Raw genomic sequence first — 26,157 nt, 5'->3', positions numbered from 1 at the left:
ATTGATTTGAATAGATTTGTCTGTTTCAATTAGGATTCTCTGCTGTGGGCCAGAGTCAGCGCTCTCTTCCCAAACCATTGGCCTCTTGTTTGTTTCCGCTTGCTGTGAGCACGGTTGAGCACTCACAAATATCTGCTTTCCCCCATAGTCTCTCTCTCTCTCTCTCTCTTTCACACACACACACACACACACACACCAAACATAAATTATTTTCTTGCCATCAATCAATTGAATAACAGCTGGACTGATAACGTTACTGTTAAGTTTCATATCTGAGCACTGAATTGACTGTATATAGTGCAGCTGTACTAAACTGTCTAATCTGTCCACGTTCCATCTCTCCCTTCACTATCAAGGATGTTACTAAGACACTGAGCAACTAGGTGGCGGTGTTGTAGATAGACAAATGTTCCTGGCAGCAGGAAGTACATTGCAGCACGTGGTAAGAAAAAAAAAACTATTTTTATTTTATTTTATGGACAATAAGATGTAATAGAATCAATGACTGTTGGTAACTCTCCGAGGGTAACATTGCCATAATGATGTTACCCAAAACATGATTAGGGTATTATTACAGACTTGGTTCACAGACTGGACTGATCTTTCCACAAAACACTGTGATCCTTGCCCTGGTTTCCCAAAACGAAGGTAAAAATGCCGTAAGATTTTAGGAAAACTCCTGTCCCAGCTGGATGTTTGTTTCCAAAAGTGTCGATAGCTACTTGCTATCAACCTCTGGTGGACGCACACGTTGCATGTCCACAATTATCCTTCTGGGAGAGAGAGAGAATTGTGAGCTTCAAGCCGGACTCTTTGATATCTGACCAAGACTCAGGATGCTGTGTCTGCTGCCACGGGACTGAGCAGTGTTCAAAACCTTTCACCTACATGTAGAAGCTCCATCTGTTGAAACCTTACAACGTATGAGATCAAAACCTAAATCCTTACAAACTGCATTTTTCGTACGTATCTGTCCCTTTTTTAGTCAACGAGACAAGAACGGTCTTTGCATTAAGACGTTTTTTTGGGAAACAGCGCATTGGTCAAGGTGAGAGTACTGTATGCGTGTATATTATACATGTATGTGGTTATCTACATGTATGCGTACTGCCTGGCAGGTTGCACAGCCGTGTGCAGTGTATGTCTTAATCCATGTTGGAATGAAAAGATGTGGAATGCACCTTTTAAAGGGAAGAAAAGAAGAGGAGAAGGGTAGCGAGTGCTGGTGTTGTATACAACAAGAGGAGTGCTGGTAGCGAGTGCTGGGTGTTGTATATTCTCTGTCATGTACTGAACTATTTTAGAGGAAAAATATATTTGAAATATGACTCTGAAATGTATAAATAAATAATCATGAAAGAACAAAAAAAGATGCCTTTGTTATTGCTTGTTATCACACTGATGCCCTCAAGGTGCACATCGTAACGACACTGTCTGAGACAGATTCAGCGATGACTTCAATGAGAAGTCTTAATTGGCTGGCTTGGAGAGATTTTTGAGTATTAAGTATGACTGGGCTGTTTCACAAAGGAGCAACATAAACATATTGCATAACTTTTATTGCTCATGACTCTATTTTATTATTATTATTTTATTAGTTACCAGAAATATCACGTGCTTCGCGCGCTCCTTTCTAGCGTGCCTCGCACGCTTCGCATGCTCGCACAGCTCGTGCGCGGAACCCCTCACCTTATTATAGTAGTGAGATGGTTATGCTTAAATGTTTTTAGTTCATTTGCATTTTTTTCTGTTCATGTTTTGTTTTTATATCACTATAATAATTATATTTCTAGTAATGGACCCAGCCAGACCCTAGCCTCACATTGCCAGGCAGAACAATTCGCAAACGCGAATGGGTCTGGAATCTCTCCGTTTAATTTCGATTTTCAGGGTGCATGCATTACCAACGGGCGCAGTCCAAAATGCCTCAACCAATCAAAGCAATCAAATGTGTGACATAGCACAGAGCGACTGAAACATGTAAACAGACTACTGATCAGGTATGAATGTGAACTTTAAACAGCTCATAGCTCAGCAGGCTGAGTCCCTGTGTCTGTGTTGCTATCTGATAGGTGGGTGGTTCGATTCCTGATGGAAGAGACATATTACAGCACCGCCCTGTCTTCATCACCAGCTGTTTATGCCTAGTGGCTGGCTTTAATATCCTCAAATTAATTAGAAGTGTAATAAAAACTAAAAGAAGATTTTTACACCTATTTACACTTTTATTCAAATACGAATAACTTTGCTGCCTAAAAAAACACAGATGAAAGTTCAGTCTGCACACATTCCAGCTGAGAACACACAACTTCTTCCTCTGGAGGCAGCTGACATAGACAGTGAACCACAAAGGCACTGCCACTGATGCTGTATTTCTCACTGTATGACTTTTGAAGTGCCTGGCTATAGGTCAAAATCTGAAAAAGGCTATATTTTAGCTTTTAGTCAATTTAGAAATAGTTACGTAGAGGGTGGACTTGGACATAGCTAATCTCTGGGCGCTTTTGTCTCTTTCCTCTGGCTAAACTGACTGAGACTCAAACCCACGACCTCAAAAGACATTGAGGCCTCAACAGTGTGGGGCAGCAAGTTAACCCTCTTTGCCATCAGGTCAGACTTCCTAATACTGGTTTTCTCAGCAGTTTTCACTTTTTTCTCTGGCTCAGAAAAAAAATAAAAAATAAAAAAGCCAGAAGAACCCAGATGTGTTTACAATAACAAAAATATAACATTGAATGTATTGGGTGTCAATAAACTCAATTGAGAGGCATATCTTTTTTTGCTGGCATTGCACTTTTTTGTAGGCAATTATATTTTATTTCATATATCACACATATGTTATATTGTCAATTTAATTAATGCTTTATTTTACAAAGGAGTTTGAACTACTTTTTCCTGCGTAGCTTGTAGTTTCCTAAACTACATTTCTCCCAGGGTAGCTTTGCTGTAGTTTGAACTACTTCCATGGTGAAGTAGTTGGTGGCTTGCTAAGCTATGCTTTCAAAGTAGCTTCGCCAATGTACATGTAACCTGACGCTGATCAAGATCTCCCCAGAATCCAGCTGGCTTGCAAGGTTAGTGTACACGTCAGTGGTGGCTGGTGAGCTTGGAAACAGGGGAGGAAGCTAGTGCGGCACTAGCCCCTTTTCCTTTTATAAAAGTAAAAGGTTTTCTGTGCAAGGCGAATAGAAACTCACGTCATATTAATATAATTCAAATACTATTCAACTTAAAAGGTCCGTTCAAAACATATTTTAAGATGCATAAAGACTATACTTTAATCGTCTAGTCTTAATCACTATGGCCCACTAGCTCAGAGAGTTGGATTGCTCTTTAGCAGTTTGGTGCTTGTGGGTTTGAGCCACAGTGACTTTTGAGGTTGTGGGTTCGAGCCTCAGTCAGTTTTGAATGTCGACAGCCAGAGGAAAGAGTCATTTAAAGCCCTGAGAAAACCTCATTCAATCAGTCTGACTTGGTGGCACAGAGAGTAGGCTTGCTGCCCGGCAATATTGAGACCTCAGCCACTTTTGCGGTCGTGGGTTCGAGCCTCAGTCAGTTTTGAATAATGACAGGCAGAGGGAAGAGACAAGAGCGCCCGGAGAAGAGCTGTGAGTGTGAAGGGCAGCTGGTGGTGTGAAGGAATAATACACACAGTGACACCGGGGCCAGAGGTTGTGGGTTCTAATCCCGTTCCGCTGGCACTGCCTGGAGCTAAGGGGGGGGATGTTCTCCCCCCCTGACCTCTGCAGAGACATGAGCAGAGGGTTATGAGACAGAAAACCACAGAGAGCTGAAATTTTACTGACATCGGAAATATGTTTTATGTAACTGTTCTGGTTGCTCCTCCTGGCTGCTGCTAGGCGTAAAAATAACTTTTTGAAAAACTGCTCTAGACTCAGTATATGACATGTCTGGATCTCTTTGCAGTCTGTCCACAGTGTCCATTTCAGTGGATCTGTAGGAGGCGCTGTGTCGCTCTGTGTATCTGCCTGTAGGAGGCGCTACGCTGGTGATGTTAAAGACAGGGCAGTGCTGTAATATGTCTCCTCCATCAGGAATCGAACCAACAGTCTACCTGTCAGACAGAGACAGCGACACAGCCGCTCAGCTGACTGAGCTATGAGCTGTTGTGAGTTAAGCTTCTGATTTCTACACACTGTATTCACACTGACAATAACACAACATAAAGAGTGAGACAGGTGAGATTTCTACCAGTGAGTTTAGCTAGAGTCAGGGACTGACTAGTCTCCTTCATCAGCTTATTTATATCAGTGTTCAAACTACTGGTGATGATAAAGAAGGATCACTGCTGCAGCTTATAATGTGAGTACTGCCCAAAAAAATGTGGGCGTTTTTTTTTCCGTGTGCGCGCCATACCTGTATACAGTGTGGCATAATTGTGCTTTAAGTAAAACAGTTGTCTAATGGTAAAGTAAAGGCGAAATGAATTATGCAAAGGAGGACAAATAATATGAAAACGAATAAGCAAGAATATGAAAATGGATTAAAAAATGCACATTTTAAATTGCATTTTGCAAATCAGCATCAGTCTTTCATTTGTCAAATTAATTAATTTAATTTAAATGGCTCATTTATAAGCATTTTTATTAATAAGGTTTATAAATAGTTTTATCAAACAGCTCATTTAAAAGCATTTTTTTCTTCTAGAAGCCGTCTGGAAGGTGATGTAGCCTACAGTAACCTAAGCGAAAAGCACATTAGATTGTGCACAAAAGAAATCCATGCAGTCAGCAGAGAAATCCTTATCCAAAGCAAAAGATTCCCACCAGGAATAAAAGAACAGACACCGAATTGGGCACTGGGTGGGCAATTTTTCTCTCTCTCTCTCTCTCTCTCTCTCTGCTGTCCTCTTCCCCCTTACGTCTAGCTTGACGGTGCAGCTGAGCTGATAAATGCCGACTTGTTCAACGAGCAACAGGTTAGCGGATGTGATAGATAACATCATTATCAGTACAGGGGGACACACTCTCAACAGTGCTGCTGCATCAACATGTTAGTTACATTCCAATTCATCAACTTTGGAGCGTTATTTACCCCCCCCTTCCCGACATCCTAGGTTGACATGCTTCGTCCCAATCGATTCCTTATTTCTTCTAAATTATTAGGCTACAGACCGCTTTATAGATCCACACTGTTACAGCAGGCAACATCAAACTTAAGTTAGTTAGTTAGTCTGTCAGTAAAAGGCTTGATGGATGAACAAATCAATCAAAAACACTTCACTACGTCCAACATAGGCTACAAGATTCGTTGCAATTTGCTATGCAAATTGCTGTTTCGTTCCACGCTGGTTCCGCGCTGCCAAATTCAGTTAAAAAATGTGCGAGTTTAAGATCGCCAAATGGCGGGCTATTCAGCATAAAACAATATAATACGAAAAAGTAGCACTGCTTGGTGGACGCCGAATTTAGTAGAAGACCCGGATAACTCGAACTGAATTGACTTACTTGAATATCCATGCAGTCTGTAGCCGGTGCGAGTGCAGCCGATGAGGTTAAATTATCCCAGTGTTTGCTTGTGAGCCTCTGTCCTCCGTGTGAACCACGCTGCCCTCTCTAAACTCCGCGTAATACAATGCAACGACTGTCTGGCTTGTGAGCTAACTTACTGCTTGATAATATAAAAGATAGGTTAATAGGAAAAGAGAAAGGGGAAAATATAGGTGCTACTGTCTGTAAATCTATCTATTAGCCTGTCAGGTCTTCATTTCCTGTATTTCCAATGGAGCGCTGCGGATTCAACACGATTTTCAGACGTAGGCTATTCAGCATTGGACAATACAGAATGTCAATCACTGTCAGCCATCTATCCAACCAACAACCAATTAGATTTCACCTGGTTTAACCAGGGTAAGGGCGTGCGAACCTCCAGCTCAATGTGATTGGTGGGAAAACACATCACTCTCACGTGTTTCTGTCAGGTTTCTGTGAATTGCAAGTGTTTTTCAACCAATCATATTTTTCATTAGATAAATGACCAAATAAATAAACACCCACAGGGCGAAGTTTTTTTATCTGCCTACTAAAGGCTGGGACCAGGGCCAGAGTGACTCTCTGCATGGAGCTCTCCTTTCCATCAGTTCAGGTCACTGTTGTTTAAGCATATAAGAATATAATGAATGGAAAAATGAGCGTCTGCACATAAGAAAAAACACATTTGATTGATATTTTATTATAAAAAAAAAATTGAAAAATGAAAAATATAAAAAATAAAAATAAAAAATTATAATATTTTTTTTTATATAAAATCCCCAATCTAATAGAGGAGGACCATCCTCCTATGCCTCACTGGAAAAACCTCCTCTGGTACACGTGGACCAAAAAATAACTTGAAACTGATAGGTGTCACAGACAAGGCCTTCATCTATTTTTTGCTGATACCTTCTTCTTCTTTTTCTTTTAACCTTTGACCTCTAGACAGAAATGTTTCTCTGCTCAGAATGAACCATTTGCAAGGTCCAGCTGAGGCATGCACTCTCTCTCTCTCTCTGTCTCTCTCTCACACACAGACACAGACACACACACACACAGCAGTTCCTCATGTTCCACTCTGCTCTTAAGTACACTAGCCATTTCATTTGTTCCTTATTGTGCTCCCTCTTCCGTCCCTGTCCTTGTTCCCCCTCCCTCTTCTACTAAAAGGCTGTACATCTGGTCAATATATATATAGAGAGAGAGAGACATACTGAGAGACACAGAGAGACACACAGATAGAGACACACAGAGTGAGAGAGACACACAGAGAGAGCGAGAGAGAAACCATTGACTGTTGTCGTGTCATTAGTGTGAGATAGACTCACCTTTTCAGGCTCCATCTGGGCCCTTCTTGAACTAACTTCTTTCTCTAAAAAAAAAAAAAAAAAAAATCTAAACTAACCTAACTAAACTTGTACCACTATTCCTTACAGAAGTTGTAGTTGTCATAGACTGTGTTGCATAGTTGATTGCTCTATTGCTGACAATATGCACAATACTGTATCAGGACTGGAGGGCAGTCACCCCCCCCCCCCCCTCCTTCTCACCCCCTCCTCTGCCCTCTCTCTTAATTGAGTGATGGAGAGATGGACAGATAGACGTCTAATTAATGCGCCTCTTGTTCTCTGAGCCGCACAGTGAGGATGTGATGTGGGTTCATCTGTTGTCTGTGACACTGGGGAGGTGGGAGTCTTTTCCTGCAGCCTGTGACTCCAGTCGTCTTGTAGCAGAAGCGCAGCAGCGCCTGTGTGAATGAAAGATTAGCCTGGCTTCATTATTGATACGGCTAAGCTGGTTTTGCCCCAGAGAAATAAATCCCTGCTACTTCTGAAGGCAGAGCCACAATCAATGTATGTTTACATGCACAGACTCAGCTGCTGACCATCTACTCCACTGAAGGTCTTATTCTTATTCAAGCTAAGAGACCTATTTACATGATCCGTTGTTACCCAGTGACTGAGTCTCCCTGAATAAATCAATTCACTTTAATGCCACAGTAGTAACCATGGCTTTTTAGTGCTCATCAAATACTTGGACCTCACACATTTGCTGCTTGCGGCTATTTTACATTTAAACTGGGTTTCTTTGTTCTTTTCCTGTTTAGAAATAAGCACTGCCTTACCAGGAGCGCTGCCTTACCAGGAGCGCTGCTTTACCAGGAGCGTTGCCTTACCAGGAGCGCTGCCTTACCAGGAGCGTTGCCTTACCAGGAGCGCTGCCTTACCAGGAGTGCTGCCTTACCAGGAGCGTTGCCTTACCAGGAGTGCTGCCTTACCAGGAGCGTTGCCTTACCAGGAGCATTGCCTTACCAGGAGTGCTGCCTTACCAGGAGTGCTGCCTTACCAGGAGCGTTGCCTTACCAGGAGCGCTGCCTTACCAGGAGTGTTGCCTTACCAGGAGTGCTGCCTTACCAGGAGCGTTGCCTTACCAGGAGCGCTGCCTTACCAGGAGCGCTGCCTTACCAGGAGCGTTGCCTTACCAGGAGCGTTGCCTTACCAGGAGCGCTGCCTTACCAGGAGCGTTGCCTTACCAGGAGCGCTGCCTTACCAGGAGCGCTGCCTTACCAGGAGCGCTGCCTTACCAGGAGTGCTGCCTTACCAGGAGCGTTGCCTTACCAGGAGCGCTGCCTTACCAGGAGCGTTGCCTTACCAGGAGCGTTGCCTTACCAGGAGTGCTGCCTTACCAGGAGCGCTGTAGCCAATGTAGATGCAGATGACATGCAACATTTTGGATCAGTGTTGATTAGGGTGCTGCTGTTGGGTGATGCAGACAGTAGAGGTGCTGTTGGGTGATGCAGACAGTAGAGGTGCTGTTGGGTGATGATGATGCAGACAGTAGAGGTGCTGTTGGGTGATGCAGACAGTAGAGGTGCTGTTGGGTGATGATGATGCAGACAGTAGAGGTGCTGTTGGGTGATGCAGACAGTAGAGGTGCTGTTGGGTGATGCAGACAGTAGAGGTGCTGTTGGGTGATGCAGACAGTAGAGGTGCTGTTGGGTGATGCAGACAGTAGAGGTGCTGTTGGGTGATGCAGACAGTAGAGGTGCTGTTGGGTGATGCAGACAGTAGAGTTACTGCAGGAATGAGTCTGGAAGAAGCACTTCCTGGTTCATACTGTAGGTGTAAAAGGTTGGGATTGTTGTACGGGGATTTCGGTTAAATGCACGAGATAAAGTCTGTGGTTACCAAAAGTTTATGAAACTTTTTTATGAAAGGAGGAGCTGACATCAGCTCCTCCTTCCATCCTCCAGGCACCCTCACTAACACTCCCGACTCCAATCCTGCTCCTCGGCCCGCTGTCCCTGGATTTCCTTCCTTCTCCCCCCTCTCTCCCGATGAGGTGCTTAAACTCATCAGCTCGAACCGAGCCACTTACTGCCCCCTCGATCCCATCCCTTCCTCTCTCCTCCAAACCATCTCACCTGACACATCTCCCTTCCTCACTACCTTCATAAACTCCTCTCTGTCCTCTGGTCTTGTTCCGCCTGCTCTAAAGGCTGCAAGAGTCAAGCCTGTGCTTAAGAAACCCTCCCTTGACCCTACTGCTATTCACAACTACAGACCTGTCTCTCTTCTCTCATTCCTTTCCAAAACCCTTGAACGAGCAGCGTCCGAACAACTTTCTCTCTATCTCTCCCAGAATGACCTCTTGGACCCTCTGCAGTCCGGTTTCAAGGCTTCTCACTCCACTGAGACAGCTCTTCTTGCTGTTACAGAGGCCCTTCACACTGCTAAGGCCTCATCCCTCTCCTCTGTCCTTGTCCTCCTTGACCTGTCTGCTGCCTTCGATACAGTCAATCACCAAATCCTTCTTTCCACTCTGTCTGACCTCGGCATTTCAGGTTCTGCACTCTCCTGGTTTGCTTCCTATCTCTCGAACCGCTCATACCAGGTCTTATGGAGAGGGTCCGTCTCCAGATCCTGCCCTCTTACCACTGGTGTCCCCCAGGGCTCAGTCCTGGGCCCCTTACTTTTTCTTCTCTATATCAGATCTCTTGCCTATGTGATCTCTTCTCATGGCTTCTCTTATCACTGCTATGCTGATGACACCCAACTTTTCCTTTCCTTCCCCCCCTCCGACACTCAAATCGAGGCTCGCATCTCTGCATGTCTCAAGGACATTGGCGACTGGATGTCTGCCCACCACCTCAAGCTCAACCTTGGTAAGACAGAGCTACTCTTCCTCCCAGGGAAAGACTGTCCTCTCACAGATCTCTCCATCTCCATCGACAACACCACTGTACTGCCCTCCCAAACAGCTAAGAACCTTGGGGTGATCCTCGACAACCAGCTGTCTTGCTCTGCCAACATAGCTGCGACAGCACGCTCCTGTAGGTTCTCCCTCTACAACATCCGCAAAATCCGTCCCTTCCTCACAAGAGAAGCGACTCAACTCCTGGTCCAGTCACTTATCGTCCCTCACCTGGACTACTGCAACGTGCTCCTGGCTGGCCTACCTGCCACCGACATCCGACCGCTTCAGCTCATTCAGAATGCTGCAGCCCGTCTGGTATTCAACCAACCCAAATTCTCTCATGTCACTCCCCTCTTCCGTGACCTCCACTGGCTTCCCATCTCAGCTCGCATCAAATTCAAGACACTGGTACTGGCCTACAGGGCAGTACACCAGTCAGCTCCCCTGTACCTGCAATCTATGGTCAGGTTCCAAACCTCTCACCGCTCCCTTCGCTCCTCTACCAGTGCAGGGCGCCTCGCTCCTCCTTCGCTACGGGCGCTCAAAAGTCGCTCATCCCGATCTCGACTCTTCTCCTCCCTGGCACCCCAATGGTGGAACGAGCTGCCACCTTCGGTCAGGACTGCTGAATCACTGCCGATCTTTCGGAAAAGACTAAAGACTCACCTTTTCAGGCTCCACCTGGGCCCTTCTTGATCTAACTTCTTTCTCTCTTTTCTTTCTCTCTCTTTAAAAAAATAAAATAAATCCTAAACTAAATCTCGTACCACTGTTCCTTCAGGATTTGTAGTTGTCATAGACTGTGCTCCATAGTTGATTGCTCTATTGCTGACAAAAAGTGTGTTATTGTAAGTCGCTTTGGATAAAAGCGTCTGCCAAATGACGTAATGTAATGTAACGTAATGTAATGAAACAACAAACTTTGTTCAACAAGATCATCTTCACAAACAAGGACCACTTTCATGACTTTTGAAGTGTAAATGTGTTTTTTTATGTGATCTTCAGGAAACGCTTCAAAATATTAGCTTGCTGAACCCAAACTCCTATGAACCAGGGATATTTAACATTTGGAAGATTGGTCATCCCACATCCATCATGTCTGACATTGAAAAATATGATCGACCAAATTAATTTAAGCGTTGTTAATTTAATGTGTCGGTTGTTTATTCTTCCACATACCATCTCTCCCCTCCCTCCCTCACTTCCTTCCCTCTACCCTTTCCTCCATCCAGAATACACAGGAGGTTGGGTATGGTTGGGAGCACCTCAACATGTGTGCGCGTTGCTCTCAAAGGAGCGAGAAACTTACTTATAGAAAATGTTCCGTCTGTTATGCTTGAAGAATGAATTCCATTTGTTTGATCTTTAACCGCCAGAGATATCATGTACTTTATTCTAGACACCTGGAGTATCGAGGAACCATTTATACATCCTTGTGCTCGTCCCCTTTACATTATTCATCCAACATGGCTCTTCTGTGGTTTCCATAACTGCTTCCACAGTGGCAGCAGGAATCTGAAAGTCAAATGTTGAACGTTCTAATAAATGTTTCAGGGTCTCAAGAGAAGGATCTGCAGTAAATGACCCCAAAAAGAGATGAATATCCAACAAAAGGTCACATTATATCCCTATTGATGGTTTCATTTTCACATGTCCTGTCCTGTACTATGTTGGCATGCATGCCGTATTCTGTTTAAAAAATATCTATACAAATAAAACCCATTTCTAGGTTAATATCTGATTGAGACAAGCTTTTTAAATGCATCTTCATACCCTTTTCATGAATATTCCCATAATATACTAATATTCAATATCTGGATATTACCATGGCAACTGAGCTGCATGGACTGCAGTAAACAGAACAGGTGTATAGACATCATCTCAATGTCATCAGTCCAAAAAAAAACATCAGGTAGACTCAACTAACCGCTGTAGAGCAGCTGTTGTCTAGTCTTGTCTGATTCATGCTATGAGCTCCCCTAGTGCTGATTCAAAAACTGAAATGAGAAAGCAGCTGATGTGTATTTAATGTGTGTGTGTGTGTGTGTGTGTGTGTGTGTGTGTGTGTGTGTGTGTGTGTGTGTAGGCAATCCAATGTTCCTCAATCACCAAAATTAGAAGGAACAAACTGTAAAAATGGCAGGGGGCGGAGCCAGAGCACCCTGACAATAGTGTTGTGATCATGGAATATGACACAGTTCAGAATGATTCAGTCACTCTGAGGAGATGAATAAAGGATTTCTACAGTGAGTATAAGAGAGCACATTGTGTCATTCTGTATAGACGTAGGAGAAGTGAGGTACGTCTAGAGAAGATGAGTTTTCAGCCTACAACCAACCCGTTCTCACTCCGACAACCTAAAACAGCGTTGCTTTGTCATGTCACGCACCTTGTGCACGGGCTGTTAAGTATGAGACGCGTCACACGCACCTGTGCACCGGTCTCTTCCCCTGGAGCCCCCCCCCCCCATATCCAAAAACCTAACCCCAACCAAGTGGCTATATGGGTGCTTAAACTCAACCCTCTCACCCCCCTGTGCCTCATCACCCCAACCCCAAACTGTCACTTGAACTTTAGTGCACCTATGAGTGCACCCCAAGGAGCGAGTGCTTGTTTGTACGTGTGCGTATCGTACTAGTATCCTGGTAAACCAGCCGGTCACGTGAACTCACATTTCCTTTTGTTCTTCGTTCCCGTCTGGCCTGAAGCCTTCACAACGGTGTTTTGCAGTGGGCGAAAGTTGGGCAGGTCACAGGTGTACTCGCCTTGACAGACAACTCCTTCAGCCAATCAGCGTTGGATCCAGTCAAACCCAAATCCACTCGGGAGAATGGCAAAAACATATTTTCGTCCGAGAAACTCAGCAGTTGCGGCGATACTCCTGTACTTGTTTAATTGTTGTTATTGAGTCTATTTCTGCAATAACTGCACTTTATGGCTGTTTAAACTAGACAAACGCTGACATGACTCCTCGAGACGGACAGGCAAGGAGGCGGCCATTACTGTTTTGTTAGTGCAGTGCTAGTGGTAGTTCCTGATTGGCCAACTTGCGCTGTCAGTCACAGGGCACTGAGCGCAGTCGCTGATTGGCTCTTCCACTTTGCAGTTTCTGCTTAAAGCCCTCCCAGGGCTGGAGGCCAGATGGTCCTGCAGAACCAAATGAAATGTGAGTTCACGTGACGTGACCGGCTGGTTTACCAGGCTATCCTACTAGGGTGTATATGTAGCCTACTGTGCGTCTAATATCACACACACACAAGGTGCGTATAAGACGATGGGGAGTGACTGTGCTATTCTACCCGGAATATGACATCATGTCCACTGCCTTGCATGGAAGTCATTGTTGTGGCATGGTTATGGTTAAGAATGATTTTGTTCAGGAATAACAACATTTCAAACAGATGATCTACATTGAACATGTCCATCAGCCTCAACTTCCTCTGGATGTTGAACCCGGTCTGGAGGGACATCATCCGGTTTATACTGAAAATCTGCATGCTGGACTTTTCTTCCCACCATCATCTCCATCGTCCCCTCTGCCTGAGGACATGGCTGTCCTGAGAAGTCCCGGAGTCCTGAGATGCACGGGATGACATCAGCAGTAGCTCCATGCTAAGTGTGATTCTGTATGCGTGGACTGTGGAGAGAGAGAGAGAGAGAGAGAGAGAGAGAGAGAGAGAGAGAGAGAGAGAGAGAGAGAGAGAGTCACCACAGTTTTATTTTAGATCTGAAAATACCAAGGACTTTGACCTGTCCTCATGAATAATGATGTTCTTGGCATCTGGCTGGAATTGAAGTGACTCACATTCTGTAATAATCACTGCTATCGATTAGTCTGTGCTGCAGAGACAAGGTCAGGAACTGTCAGGGGCAGAATGAAAACAACAGGGACAAAAAAGATGTCAGAGGAAGCAGATTTAATCACATTTGGCTTTAAAGGAAAATGCCAATCTATTTGCTTCACCGTTACTTTTTATTTATTTTAGATTTTTTTGGAGGGGCATTTTGCCTTTATTGGTAGGCCAGTAGGCAGACAGGAAAGATTGGGAGAGAGAGCGGGGATGACATGCGGCAAAGGATCACGGGTTGGATTTGAGCCCGGGTTGGCTGCACGGTACGTGCTGCTCCACCAGGTGAGTCACCGGGACGCCCCGGTTCACCGTTATTCTTGCCTCGATAGCATTTCGTCTGGAATAAAAAGTATGTGGTAGCCAACTTGTGTAGATTCCTCCCTGACATAGTATGAATATGTTACTCAAAAGTCAAATCTCAAAAGTCACAAAAACCGCCATCACTTTTTAAAAATGGGCTGCAGCTACCATGTTAACCCGAGTTATTTTCAAACACCTCATTATTGTTGCAGCCTTGCTGCCCCGTTCATGCTCCTATCGTTCTGCTGAGATGACACGCCTAGATCAAGTAGTCAGTGGGAGATGCGAGGCACCCTCCGAGGTCACCAGCAGGGGGCACCCTCCAAGGTCACCAGCAGGACAGGGTCACCGCTGAACCATCTCTCTCCTATCTGATCAAACAGGCTGTGCCTCTGCATTCATATACGAGGGTGAAGGAACTCACCAGGCATCACAAGCCACAGTCCAAAAGCCCCCTGCAGGCTCACAGCAACACTGCACCCAGTGACTAAAGGAAGGACTTGTTGATCTGCATGACCCCTTTGAATGTGATCTAAAGACCTGATGCTTGGGTTTAAACTTGTGACCTTTTCTATTGACGTTTTCCTTTATGAAATTCTATTCCGGTGAATTTGATTTCAGAAGCATCAGAGCCACATGGCATGTTTAGCTTCACCTTGACTTGCTGTTATGCATCAACCACCAGCTTTCCCCTTTTCCTTTGATCACATTACTTTAACGGCCCACATAACCACCTTTTCTCCTTTCAATAAGGTGCTAGAAAAGCAGGCTTGAACGGAACAGCACATTCATGTCGAAATGTGTATCTTTGACTCATGTTTTTCCCTCTCTCTCGCTTTCTCTTCACACCCGCCCCGGTCTGCAGACCTGGGAAAATATCTGCTGTACCAAAAAAATCAATCTAAAAAGAGCAAAAATAAATAATAATTAATTCTACTACTGATTCCCTGGGATGCATTTGGAAGAGCAATTTTCAAGACTACACTATACGCTCAGCAGGCAGGAAATTGAACATCCTTTTAATGAGAGATAAGACAATATCTGATTGCACGCACACGGTGTCAGTTGACTCTGCAAAGTGCTCTATTTGGAATGGAATGCTGCTGGGAGGAGATACTAGCTTGAGATGGCCATGAGACCTCTTAACCCTTACTTAACCTCTTAACCCTTACTTAACCTCTTAACCCTTACTTAACTGAGCAAGTGGTCCAAGAAAACAGTTGACAGCAGTGGTTTTCAAGTCTGCTCCGCAGGAGTCAGAGCCCAGCTGGGTTTCATTCAGCCATCTACTCAGGGACTCAGTTACACCTGAGGCACCAGGTGTACTGTATGCTAGCTATGCTATTAACTAGCTGGTATAGAAAACCAGCAGTACTCTGAGGCCTGACGACCAGGATTGAGAAACACTGATTTACATTATCAGCGATGACAGTACTTACCATAGCTATATGCACAATCTGATTTCAGCATGTAAAAGTTGTTCCTGGACCAACATTTTGCCCAGTCATATTAGCAGACATATACGCTGGTGCTTGCAATTGTTGAGGGAAGCAAGACTGTTACTTGCTCTTTTACCGAACCTTGATTTTCCCAGTAAATAAGTGTTTGAGTCAAGTTCAAATGTATTGTCATTCTTCAACAGAACAAAATATCGCTCCTGTCAGGACCAACGTGCAAAAACAATGCACGTCATAGAATAAAGATACGTTCATAAAAGCAAAGTTAACAACCACTGAACCCCAAAGAGGGCAGAATAACCTGGGGTACTGGAACTTTCTGTGCAGTCTTTGCAATCTAAATTATTTTAGTGATTTGTATCAGCAAGATGCAAATTCAAACAGTATTACATAATACCAGTGCACAATTAATTGTGTATACTGTTGAATCAAATTCTCAGTTCAATTAATAATCAGACATTTTTCAATATAGTGTATATCCAATATTCTGTTGATATAAAATGCTAACAACTATATCTTTCAAAATCAGCAGTCAATTCATTTTGTTTACCAACTCATTAAGACTAATACGTGAGTCTTAATTGACTCATAATTGAGTTTTGATTAATAATAGCGATCACAATATCTTGCAAAGCAGTACGGATGCCCCCTCCTCTCACCACAAGAGGAGCGTCATCTTACAATGGAGTATACGCCAAAGTAGTTGCCATGCCATTTGCTGAATAAAAGCTGCTTGTCAAATCTTACCACATGGTCTCTCATGATTGAAATACTAATCAGGATAGTCGTTGTGGATATAATTGTGCAGACATACAGCACAATCAATAGCATATTTTTGTTTCACTTCCTTCCTCATGATTGGTCACGTCTTGGTTCGACGTCAGTGTTATGAGTCCGTTTGTAATGCATTAATGATGCTAAATGGCACAAAATAAATGATGGTAGAACAGTATGTGATCTGTCTTTCTCTCTTCACTTACATTTGACATCAAAGCAAAGAAAAAAGGACATTATGCTATAAGGGAAATTTGATTTATTGTCAAATTTGTCATGTTCTGCTCTGTGACTGAAGAGTCACTACACTGCTGACCTTGTGTGTTTTCATAACACTCTGATCTCTGTTAGTGACAAGCTAAATGCATGTGTGGGTAATTAATCCAGTAGTTTCATTACTGGCCAATTAGTTGCATATCACTCTCATTTAGTCGGCCCTCTTATCTGTTCCTGTGTTTGCACACTTTTTGCATAAACAATATGCACACGTGCACACACTCGTACACACACGTGCACACATGCATGCACACACACACACACACGTGCTGCATGCATGCACACACACGCACGCAGCATGCATGCGCACACACACACACGCGCGCACACACACACACACGCGTGCACACACACACACATGCGCACACACATGCGCACACACACACACACACACACACACACACACGCACGTACATAGGTATGCTCACACAATCAGTATAAAGTGTGTAGCCACATCAGCCTGGTCCTGATAGAGAACTTTGCACTAAGTATGTTTGCTCTGCGACGGTGCTGGCCGTTAGATAACAGTTAGCAATCACAAATGTGAGCGGCTTATCTTTGAGCTGTTATTGAAAAGTTTTTGGAAAAGTTTGAAGCTCAACCACAACATTTGAGGTTATAGAAAGTCTACCACAGGGACAAAAGGAGGAAAATGCTCTCTTCTCTCTCTCTCTCTTTCTCTCTTAGCTGTGACCCAGACCCCAGTGCTCATCATCAGCATACTCCTCTTCTTCCTCTTCCCCTCCCCCTCCCCACTGCCTGCATGGCTGATGCAGCCTCTACAGCTCAATTTGAGCAACAAATTCCACCAACGCCAACTGGTGATGGAGACACTGGTGATGGAGACACTGTGGTGAAGCTGGTGATGGAGACACTGCGGTGAAGCTGGTGATGGAGACACTGGTGATGGAGACACTATGGTGAAGCTGGTGATGGAGATGCTGGTGATGGAGACACTGTGGTGAAGCTGGTGATGGAGATACTGGTGATGGAGACACTGTGGTGAAGCTGGTGATGGAGACACTGCGGTGAAGCTGGTGATGGAGACACTGGTGATGGAGACATTATGGTGAAGCTGGTGATGAGGACACTGGTGATGGAGAGACTGGTGCTGGAGACACTGTGGTGAAGCTGGTGATGGAGACACTGTGGTGAAGATGGTGATGGAGATACTGCGGTGAAGCTGGTGATGGAGACACTGGTGATGGAGACACTGCGGTGAAGCTGGTGATGGAGACACTGGTGATGGAGACATTATGGTGAAGCTGGTGATGAGGACACTGGTGATGGAGAGACTGGTGCTGGAGACACTGTGGTGAAGCTGGTGATGGAGACACTGTGGTGAAGATGGTGATGGAGACACTGCGGTGAAGCTGGTGATGGAGACACTGGTGATGGAGACACTGCGGTGAAGCTGGTGATGGAGACACTGGTGATGGAGAGACTGGTGATGGAGACACTGTGGTGAAGCTGGTGATGGAGACACTGTGGTGAAGCTGGTGATGGAGACACTGTGGTGAAGCTGGTGATGGAGACACTGCGGTGAAGCTGGTGATGGAGACACTGCGGTGAAGCTGGTGATGGAGACACTGCGGTGAAGCTGCTCAAGGGCCTAACTTGATGAGGGATTGGCTTTGTAACAAGCGTGGGTTAGTGGTTGACAAGCTGATGAGAAAACACAGAGATTAAAATGCACGTGTATCACAACATGCACAGCGGGAAGCGAGACTTTCTGTGACTCTGGATGAAGACAAAGAAAGTACGGAGACAGAGAAACACATGCAGTGAGTCAGTGTTCTCACTTTATTGCTGTTCCTCACACCATGGAACTCTGATGTTCCTCACACCATGGAACTCTGATGTTCCTCACACCATGGAACTCTGATGTTCCTCACACCATGGAACTCTGATGTTCCTCACACCATGGAACTCTGATGTTCCTCACACCATGGAACTCCGAACCAAGTTGCTGTGTTTTCACAACTAGTTCGGTCAACAGATATGTCTTCTTCCATGAGTGGTTCCTGCTGCAAAACTGGGAGGGGAGGCAGAAAGGGAGAGAGCAGGAGGTGGTTATTTATACCTCACACACTCTACTAGGCTGTCTAAACGCTGGGATATAAAGCTTATTTCTCTTTGAACACACTGTGGATCTGATCTGAGCCTGAAAGGGGTCGGCTAATGGGCTGATCTCGTTTGTGTTCCCATGACAACAGGAAGTGTCCTGATGAGCTTGGTGTTGCTATAAGAGCACATCAACCTCGGAGTGATGCCTGTTTGCTGAAGGGGTTAAACAGCCTGCTGGCCGGCTGTTGTTAATGTGTCACGTTGTAAACCCGTCTCTGCTTATTTTAGCGGGGTACTTTTGGTCGGGAACTGATGAATTGAAACAACACAGTGGGACTGGGTTTCTTTGGCAGAGCAGTGGAGAATCCAATAGAAACACAGAAACACACACGTACTGTACACACACACGCACACACACGCACACCAGGGTGGATATTAGAGGTTCTGAGACAAAGTCATGCTCGTCGCAACACTGCTGTGGAAAAGAAGAGATAGATACCTACTAGAGATGGAGGGAGAGAAGAGATAGATATGGAGAGAGAGAAGGAGGTGGAGAAACACACTATCTCCTACTTTAATTTGCAGGCCCTCTCTAACAAAGTGTGGCTTAATGAATTGGAAATTGCATCATCCACAGGAGAACACAGGCTCGAGGTGAACACTACAAATGACTGGCTGCAGCGCACAGGCAGGACCAGCGTGCTGTGCTGCAGCATCAATGAGCCGAGGAACGTGTGTTATTTCAAATGTTCCCAGACAATACAAAGAAGAAGAAAAACAACAAGTGTGTGTGTGTGTGTGTGCCTGCATCCGTTCTGTTGGTGAATACAAATATCTGCTTTGTTGTGAGATTGGTAAATGCATATCACAACTTTTTTTCATTATTTCTATGCATTTTTGTCATGAAAACAAGGGGCTTAAAATGAAGTCTTTAATGAATTCTGCTTTGCTGTAAAAACCCTGTCTGGCACAAGGGTGTTGTACTACAGCAGGGTTCAATTAAACCTGTTCAGCCTCATAACCAATGATGATAAAAAGTCAAATCCTTCAACTCACATTGAGCAACACATACAGGCCTGAGCCCCATGTTGGTTCCTCAGTCATCAGTGGATCTTCTCAGCATGATGTTCTGTATTCACTCTTGCTTTGTTCAGACTTGACAGGTGAAACGTTCCAGACAGCAGTAATCGATCTGTCAGTCAGTCAGTTTTTTCTGGTATCAAAGGCTTGCCTATCATCTTGAGTCAGACGAGACCAGCCTCCTGGTTCAGACATTTCAAGTGGCTGAGGAAAGGGAGAATTAGAAAAAGGGAAAGGCTCTGAGCAAAACAAAAATCTGTTGAAGCACATCAGTCCATAGTTCATACAGACTTGATAGTCCGAAGTCCAGGATTCACCAAAGGCCTATAGCTGCACTGTCTCTCCATCTCAAAGTGATATCTTCATAAGTCAGTATAAGGTGCAGCTTAAAGTGACTTCACATAACTTCACAATTACATACATTACACTTTATAATTTTACAAACTTTATTAACTTGACAGAAATCAGTGGTCACACAATGAATAGGTAAATGTCTTGGCATGGCTCATTTGAAACATTTCAAATGATTCATTACTCGGGAACCAAATGAAGGCGCTTGTTTGTTTGATGGTGGAAGAGCACAAAGATGTTTTGATGTTGTTTTCTTTTGACTGAATCCCAACATGAAAACTGAATGTGGGCAAAACTAGTAAACACTACTGCATTATGCAGGTAGAGCCTCTTCATGGACATGCAGACCAAGAGGCAGGTTACTCCTAGACAGCATTCAACACGCATATTATGGGCACAGTGTTCTTTCATCCTGTCACACATGACCTAGTCTGATGTATTGATGAGTGATCAGTACTTTGCTATGCTTTGCTTTAATATCTGTCCTTCCATCACTCTCACACTGTGTGTGGCATGAATTTTAATGTGGCAGTTCATCAGAGTCAACTTTTGGACAGGCACTATTGAATACAAAACAAAACCGTGTTGGCTTGACACATTTCAGAATGATAGTAAACATAGAGAAAAGTTTGAGAGAACTTTGAGCTCCACGTTGAAGGCATTATAGACGATCCATGAAGAATGGCGATGAACTAGCACAGCAGCACTACTGATCAGTGTTTTGGGCGAGGTTCTGCTCCTCCTAGCCGCGCTCAACCTGCAGGGCAGCAGAGAGATCGCTCCAGCTATGAGAGGCAGACATGAAAACAACACGTCAGTCAGTATCATCACTATCTTACGGCTGCACTGGCGTAAGAACGCGCACACACACACACACACACACACACACACACACACACACACACACACACACAGGGAGGGTTGAGGAGATGCTGATGAGGAGTGAGGGAAGAGCAGAGCACTTGGAAGCACTTGAGGACCAGGAGAGAGTGGGGCTGCTAACCTCTTCTGTCTTGAAATGTCAGTCGCATGGACGGAGAATGAATAGAAATTCAGTCCACTTAACAATGAGTCTGGGCTGGTTCTCAACTATCTGGGAAGCGTTTCTGGCCTACTTTGACGAGGTGAAGAATGACGGGTGACTGAGGTTGGGGGTGATGGTTGGCTTGCCCGGCTGGTGTCTTGTGGACCCCTTGCGTGAGGTCCCAAGCACTTTATCTGTTACATACATATAAGCCTTTGACTCTTATGCCTACCCCACACTACAGGATAATTTGCAAGATTATGGCCAAGATTCCCCCCTCCCGATTTTCTCGGGGGTGCTCCCGATTTGAAGCGCGTCGGGCAGATAATCTTCCCAAATGATCCTGTAGTGTGTGGGGTTCAAAGATTCACAATCGGGAAGACTGCCTCTTCCCGATTGTGAATCGGCCATATCTAACATGTTAGATATTTACAACCCGACAGGCGATTGCATCTTGAGCAGAGAGCCAGTAGTAGCTGCGTTTCCATTACAGTTTTTCGCAAAATAATCTGGTCCGCGTCCGCCCGCAGCCCCACACAGAAACAAAGAACGAGGAAATTGTCATCGAGGTGAAATACCCGTGCGTCTTTGAACGGGACGGAAAACTAAATGCTATACTGCAAAGCATGTAGCCTACAACAAGCGCTTAGGTCTCAGCTTCCCGCATCGGCGAGTGTCCGCACGGAAAAGTGAGTCAAATCAGCAGACGCGCCCCTCCACAAGACACCTGTGCAGACGGTTTTCGCCTGGCCGTGCACAGTAGGCCTACACCCCGAATGGACGCGGCTGTCCGCGCAAATATTAGTTAAACAAATCCTTTCAGTGCAAATGCATTATAAAAACAAAAAATAAAATTTGTTTAGAAAACGAAATTACACTACTACACCCGGTGCGCACACTGAATAGGCATTTTAAAAGTTAACGTCGAGCCCTGCTTCCAAGGTGAATCTTCATCATAATCTTCTAGTGTGTGGGGTTGCGTTTGAACAGACGCGATTGTGTGTGTGTCCCAAGATTGAAATGTTAAAAAATCGGCTCTCTCTGTCCTGTAGTGTGTGGGCTCTCAAGATTTTTATAATCTTCAAGGATTTGAAAATCCTGTAGTGTGGGGTAGGCATTAGACTCTGATGAAGACCGTTGGGTCGAAACGTTAAAATAAACTGACCTGGGAGCTGACAAATTTCAGTGTGCGGACTCTATTTATTTTCTAAGTTTATTTGCTTTTTGTCCTGCACCTGACCTCCTTCAAGCGGATGTGCACGCCCTACTTCTTTCTACATACATATAAGCGCCTTGAGCAGCTGATAGCACCACATTGCAATGTTCAATGTCAATGATGTATGTATGCTTCCCCCCCCCCCCCCCGTGTCTGAGCCTGTCTGTCTTGTATTGTCTCGTGTATTGATTCTTAACACATTGAAAATAAAATATTGGTGGGAAGAAACAATGAGTCTGGGCTCATACGGAAAGCAGAAGTGACTTTTTTCTCTTTTCTTTCAAGCTGAGGCTTTTGGTCTTAGCTCAAATGAAAGAGTTTGACTTCTTATATATACGCACGGTTTGACATGAACATTTACACTATAAGTGTGTGCATTCAAATCCCAATATTTGTATCGTTTAAGAACAGTATTCCACCTTAACGCAGCAATATTTGATCCTTGTCCTAACAAGTGCCGTTCAAGTGAAAGTGTCTCTGTGAGGCTACTATACTGATCGCTCACAACTCAGTTGTTTTGTTCTGATTGAAAATAACAAGCTATGTCTGTGCATGTCACAATGCCTATGTATGACATCACTGATTACATCACTGATGACATCATCAGTGATGGTATGACATAATTGATGACATCACTGATGACATCATCAGCGGAACAAAAATTTAAACAGAAGCGAGAAACATATAGGAGGAAGGATGCTTTGAATAAAGCCTAATTAAGTACAGTATAATGATGTTGGATGTTGTACTTTACCATCTCTGGTCTCCATACCAGGTAAAGACCACACAAAGAGAAGGTCTTCAAATTAAGTGAAGTCTCCATGCATCCTAGCTCCAAATGGTTCTGGTCAAAAAACCTTGTGAATATGACATGGTTGGAGGGCAAACAAACAAACAAACAAACAAACAAACCACAAACTGTTCTTTGATGCTTCAATGCCTCCGTTCACTGTAGCATCGGCTACTTGAAAGTGTGCCACATTCTTCAAGCAATTCCTTTCACTCTGTTTGAAAGGCGTTTGTACGTCCCCAGTCTCCCCGTCTCCTCTCTCTCTCTCTCTCTCTCTCTGACTCTTTATTAGGGACCAAATAGCGTTTGGCGAGTGAACTGATTTCTATTCCTCGGGCTCTAATTAAATTTGCTCTGCTAATACAGAAGAGAAAAGCCCATCAACAAATAACAACAAAACAAACAAGAGGGGAGCAACACTCCAAAAACACTATGAACAAAGTGGCTTAGGGGCTGATTGTGTTCAGATGGGCTGGATAAGAAGTGGAATAACTTTGCATGTTGAAAATGTGCAGGCTAAATGAAGAGAGTGATTCTAGTTATTTGGTTCCTCTCCCCTCCCCTCCCCTCCTCTCCTCTCCTCTCCTCTCATCTCCTCTCCTCTGCTCTCCTCCTCTCCCCTCCCCTCCCCTCCCCTCCCCTCCCCTCCCCTCCCCTCCCCTCCCCTCCCCTCCTCTCCTCTCCCCTCCTCTGCTCTCCTCTCATCTCATCTCTTCTTCTCTCCCCTCCTCTCCTTTCCTCTCCTCTCCTCTCTTCTCCTCTCCCCTCTTCTCCTCTCCTCTCATCTCTTCTTCTCTCCCCTCCCCTCCTCTCCAATTTGATTGGACAAGAGGGATCCTACCAGTGCCAATATTTCATGATAATGCACTGGCGCTTCACTGTGTGTAGATCACTCCGCTTCACAGTTGCCCTAATCACCGCTGTTATATGGCATATATGGGGGCAACGCCGCATGCCAGGCAGAGGGGCACGCCCCTTTTGTGCCCACCCTATTGCTTCATCAATGTTGTAGAGATGAATTAGTTCTTCTACTGTAGGTCACTTACAGAAGCACGACTCCCATAGCGAGAAACCCATCACCTTTTTATAAAACCCGGGTTACATTCATAACCTTTCGTTGCAATCCAATGTGAAAGATGAACCTTTAACAGTTTATCATCATCTAAAAGGACCATTACATTTGAAGTACAATACAAAAATCATGTTAACATCCATGATTTCATTAAATAGATATTTTAGTTTGTCACATGTTCCTGAATAATCCAACAAGAAATTGATTATTTTCCCCATAATTTACCTTTCCTGTTTGTTGGGGGTGTTAGACGCACCCTCGTCATGTGTAATCTTCTGCTGCCCAGTCCTGTTCTGCTGTTCTACAAACAAACAAACCAGACAGGAAGCTTCATGTCTGGACCGGCAGTATATACATATATACATACACACACACACACACACACACACACACACACACACACACACACACATATATATATATATATATATATATATATATAAGCAATATATCACGAGAGCAAGTGTGTTGTGGCAAATATATCCCCCTGATCAGTTGTTATCCCACTCGGCCTGCGGCCTCGTGGGATAACAACTGAGCAGGGGGATATATTCCACAACACACGCTGCTCGAGTGCTATATTGCTTTTATAAAAGGGTTCCAAGTATAATAATATAATAATAATAACACTATAAGTCCGACTGGCATGGTATTCTGAGAGTCAGTTGAAACACTACTGTAAGGCGGGACCTCTAGCAAGAAGATAGACGTGCGGGTGATTTGATTGGATCGTTCTGGAGACTGAAGTTGACATTGGCCAATCCTGGCGCTTGGCTGAGAGCTTTCTGGAAACCCAGGCAGCTCGAGCGCAGCGTTGCATTCTCAGGGCTTGCCCGACACCAACTAACGTTACGGGGTTAAATGCGGGGTTAAATGCGGAGTTAACAGCCTTTCTTTTGCAAAGAAGACATTAGCCCGCATCTATTCTTGTACAAAACATCATTTTCTGCGAAGTATTAGTAAAGTTATAAGCGAAGATCGATTCACAAGGATCTGACAGCTGTCTCCGCCATTTTTTCTTTCTACGTTGTCATTTGAGGTAAGCCTTATTATTACTCTCTTAGTAAGAGAGTTGCCATGGCAACCAATAACCCATGGCCATGGGTTATTGAACTCGGTTACTGGAATTATACAATGGCTGTGAACCAATCAGATTGCTTGATTTGAGAGAGCCATTTTATAAATGTATTTATACAACAGGTAGTTCCGGCCGGGCAATTTGATTGGACAAGAGGGATCCTACCAGTGCCAATATTTCATGATAATGCACTGGCGCTTCACTGTGTGTAGATCACTCCGCTTCACAGTTGCCCTAATCAACAAAACGCTTCACAGCTGTAGAGTAGACAGTAGTAAAGTAGACAGCCTGCAGTTAATTAGGCTGATTAGGCTACATTTTCGGCAAAGCAGAAAGCTGAGGGGACTATTTTTGTTGGCGGAGGAATAAATAGAGAAATCATATATTTTCTCAGCTTTTTGTCATTTTTTTAATCAGCTTTGTTTAATAGAACTGTTGTATAAACGCAATATCACACTCGAGGTCGTGCTGTTGTTGGCTAATATCGGCACTGCTGTGTTTATCTCCGGCACTCGGCCTGCGGCCTCGTGCCTACGACCGAATCACAGCAGTGCCGATATTAGCCAACAACCGCACTCCCTCTCGTCATTGGGTAACACTTTATTTCCCTGGAGCTGAGTTGTAAATTTCTAAAAAGAAAGAAAGACAAAGAGAAAAAAAAAAAAAACAGAAAATGATGTTTGGTGGAGTTGATGAAATACTGTTAATTTCTAAAAGAGTTGGACAATATGTCAGCTGAACGCTCTTAACTGTTATGTCTCTTCCTGTAAGGTTATAAATTACAGATGTAATTCAATAAAATTAAAAAATAATTGCTTCCTCTCATTTCTGTATACGTGAATTATATTATTATTTTTCTAAATCAATATTTATTTATTTAATTATTTATGCAGAGTTGCACTCTACCAATTGACCAATTAAACTCTTCTCTATAACTTTCCAAGATGTTGACAGTTGCATTGACAGTTACATAACTCTTTTCTAAAATTACTAGGAAATTCCAGCCCTGGAAAATAAAGTGTTACTCAAAATTACTTTGTGTGAAAATATACAATACAAAAATATCTACAAGACACACCCCACCAAACCATACATTTGCAATGTCAAGATGGACCATTTTCACACATGTTTA

The 26,157-nt window shown here is 44.2% G+C and overlaps 1 protein-coding gene across 1 annotated transcript in view; it reads left to right on the top strand.

The window, feature by feature from the left end:
• Positions 1-8,192, top strand: part of mdga1 (MAM domain containing glycosylphosphatidylinositol anchor 1) — a gene marked incomplete at both ends in the record, with an annotated part of 213,739 nt that extends 205,547 nt beyond the window's left edge. Inside the window, one exon of the mRNA XM_083650343.1 lies at positions 7,600-8,192. Coding sequence (XP_083506469.1) covers positions 7,600-8,192 — 593 coding nt within the window. The remainder of the gene's footprint in view (positions 1-7,599) is intronic.
• Between the last annotated feature and the right edge of the window lie 17,965 nt (positions 8,193-26,157).

This window comes from Poromitra crassiceps, assembly GCF_964638095.1.
Source record: "Poromitra crassiceps genome assembly, chromosome: 14".
In the NCBI taxonomy this organism is placed as follows: Eukaryota; Metazoa; Chordata; class Actinopteri; order Beryciformes; family Melamphaidae; genus Poromitra; species Poromitra crassiceps.
This window is presented reverse-complemented; position numbering and strand designations above follow the sequence as displayed.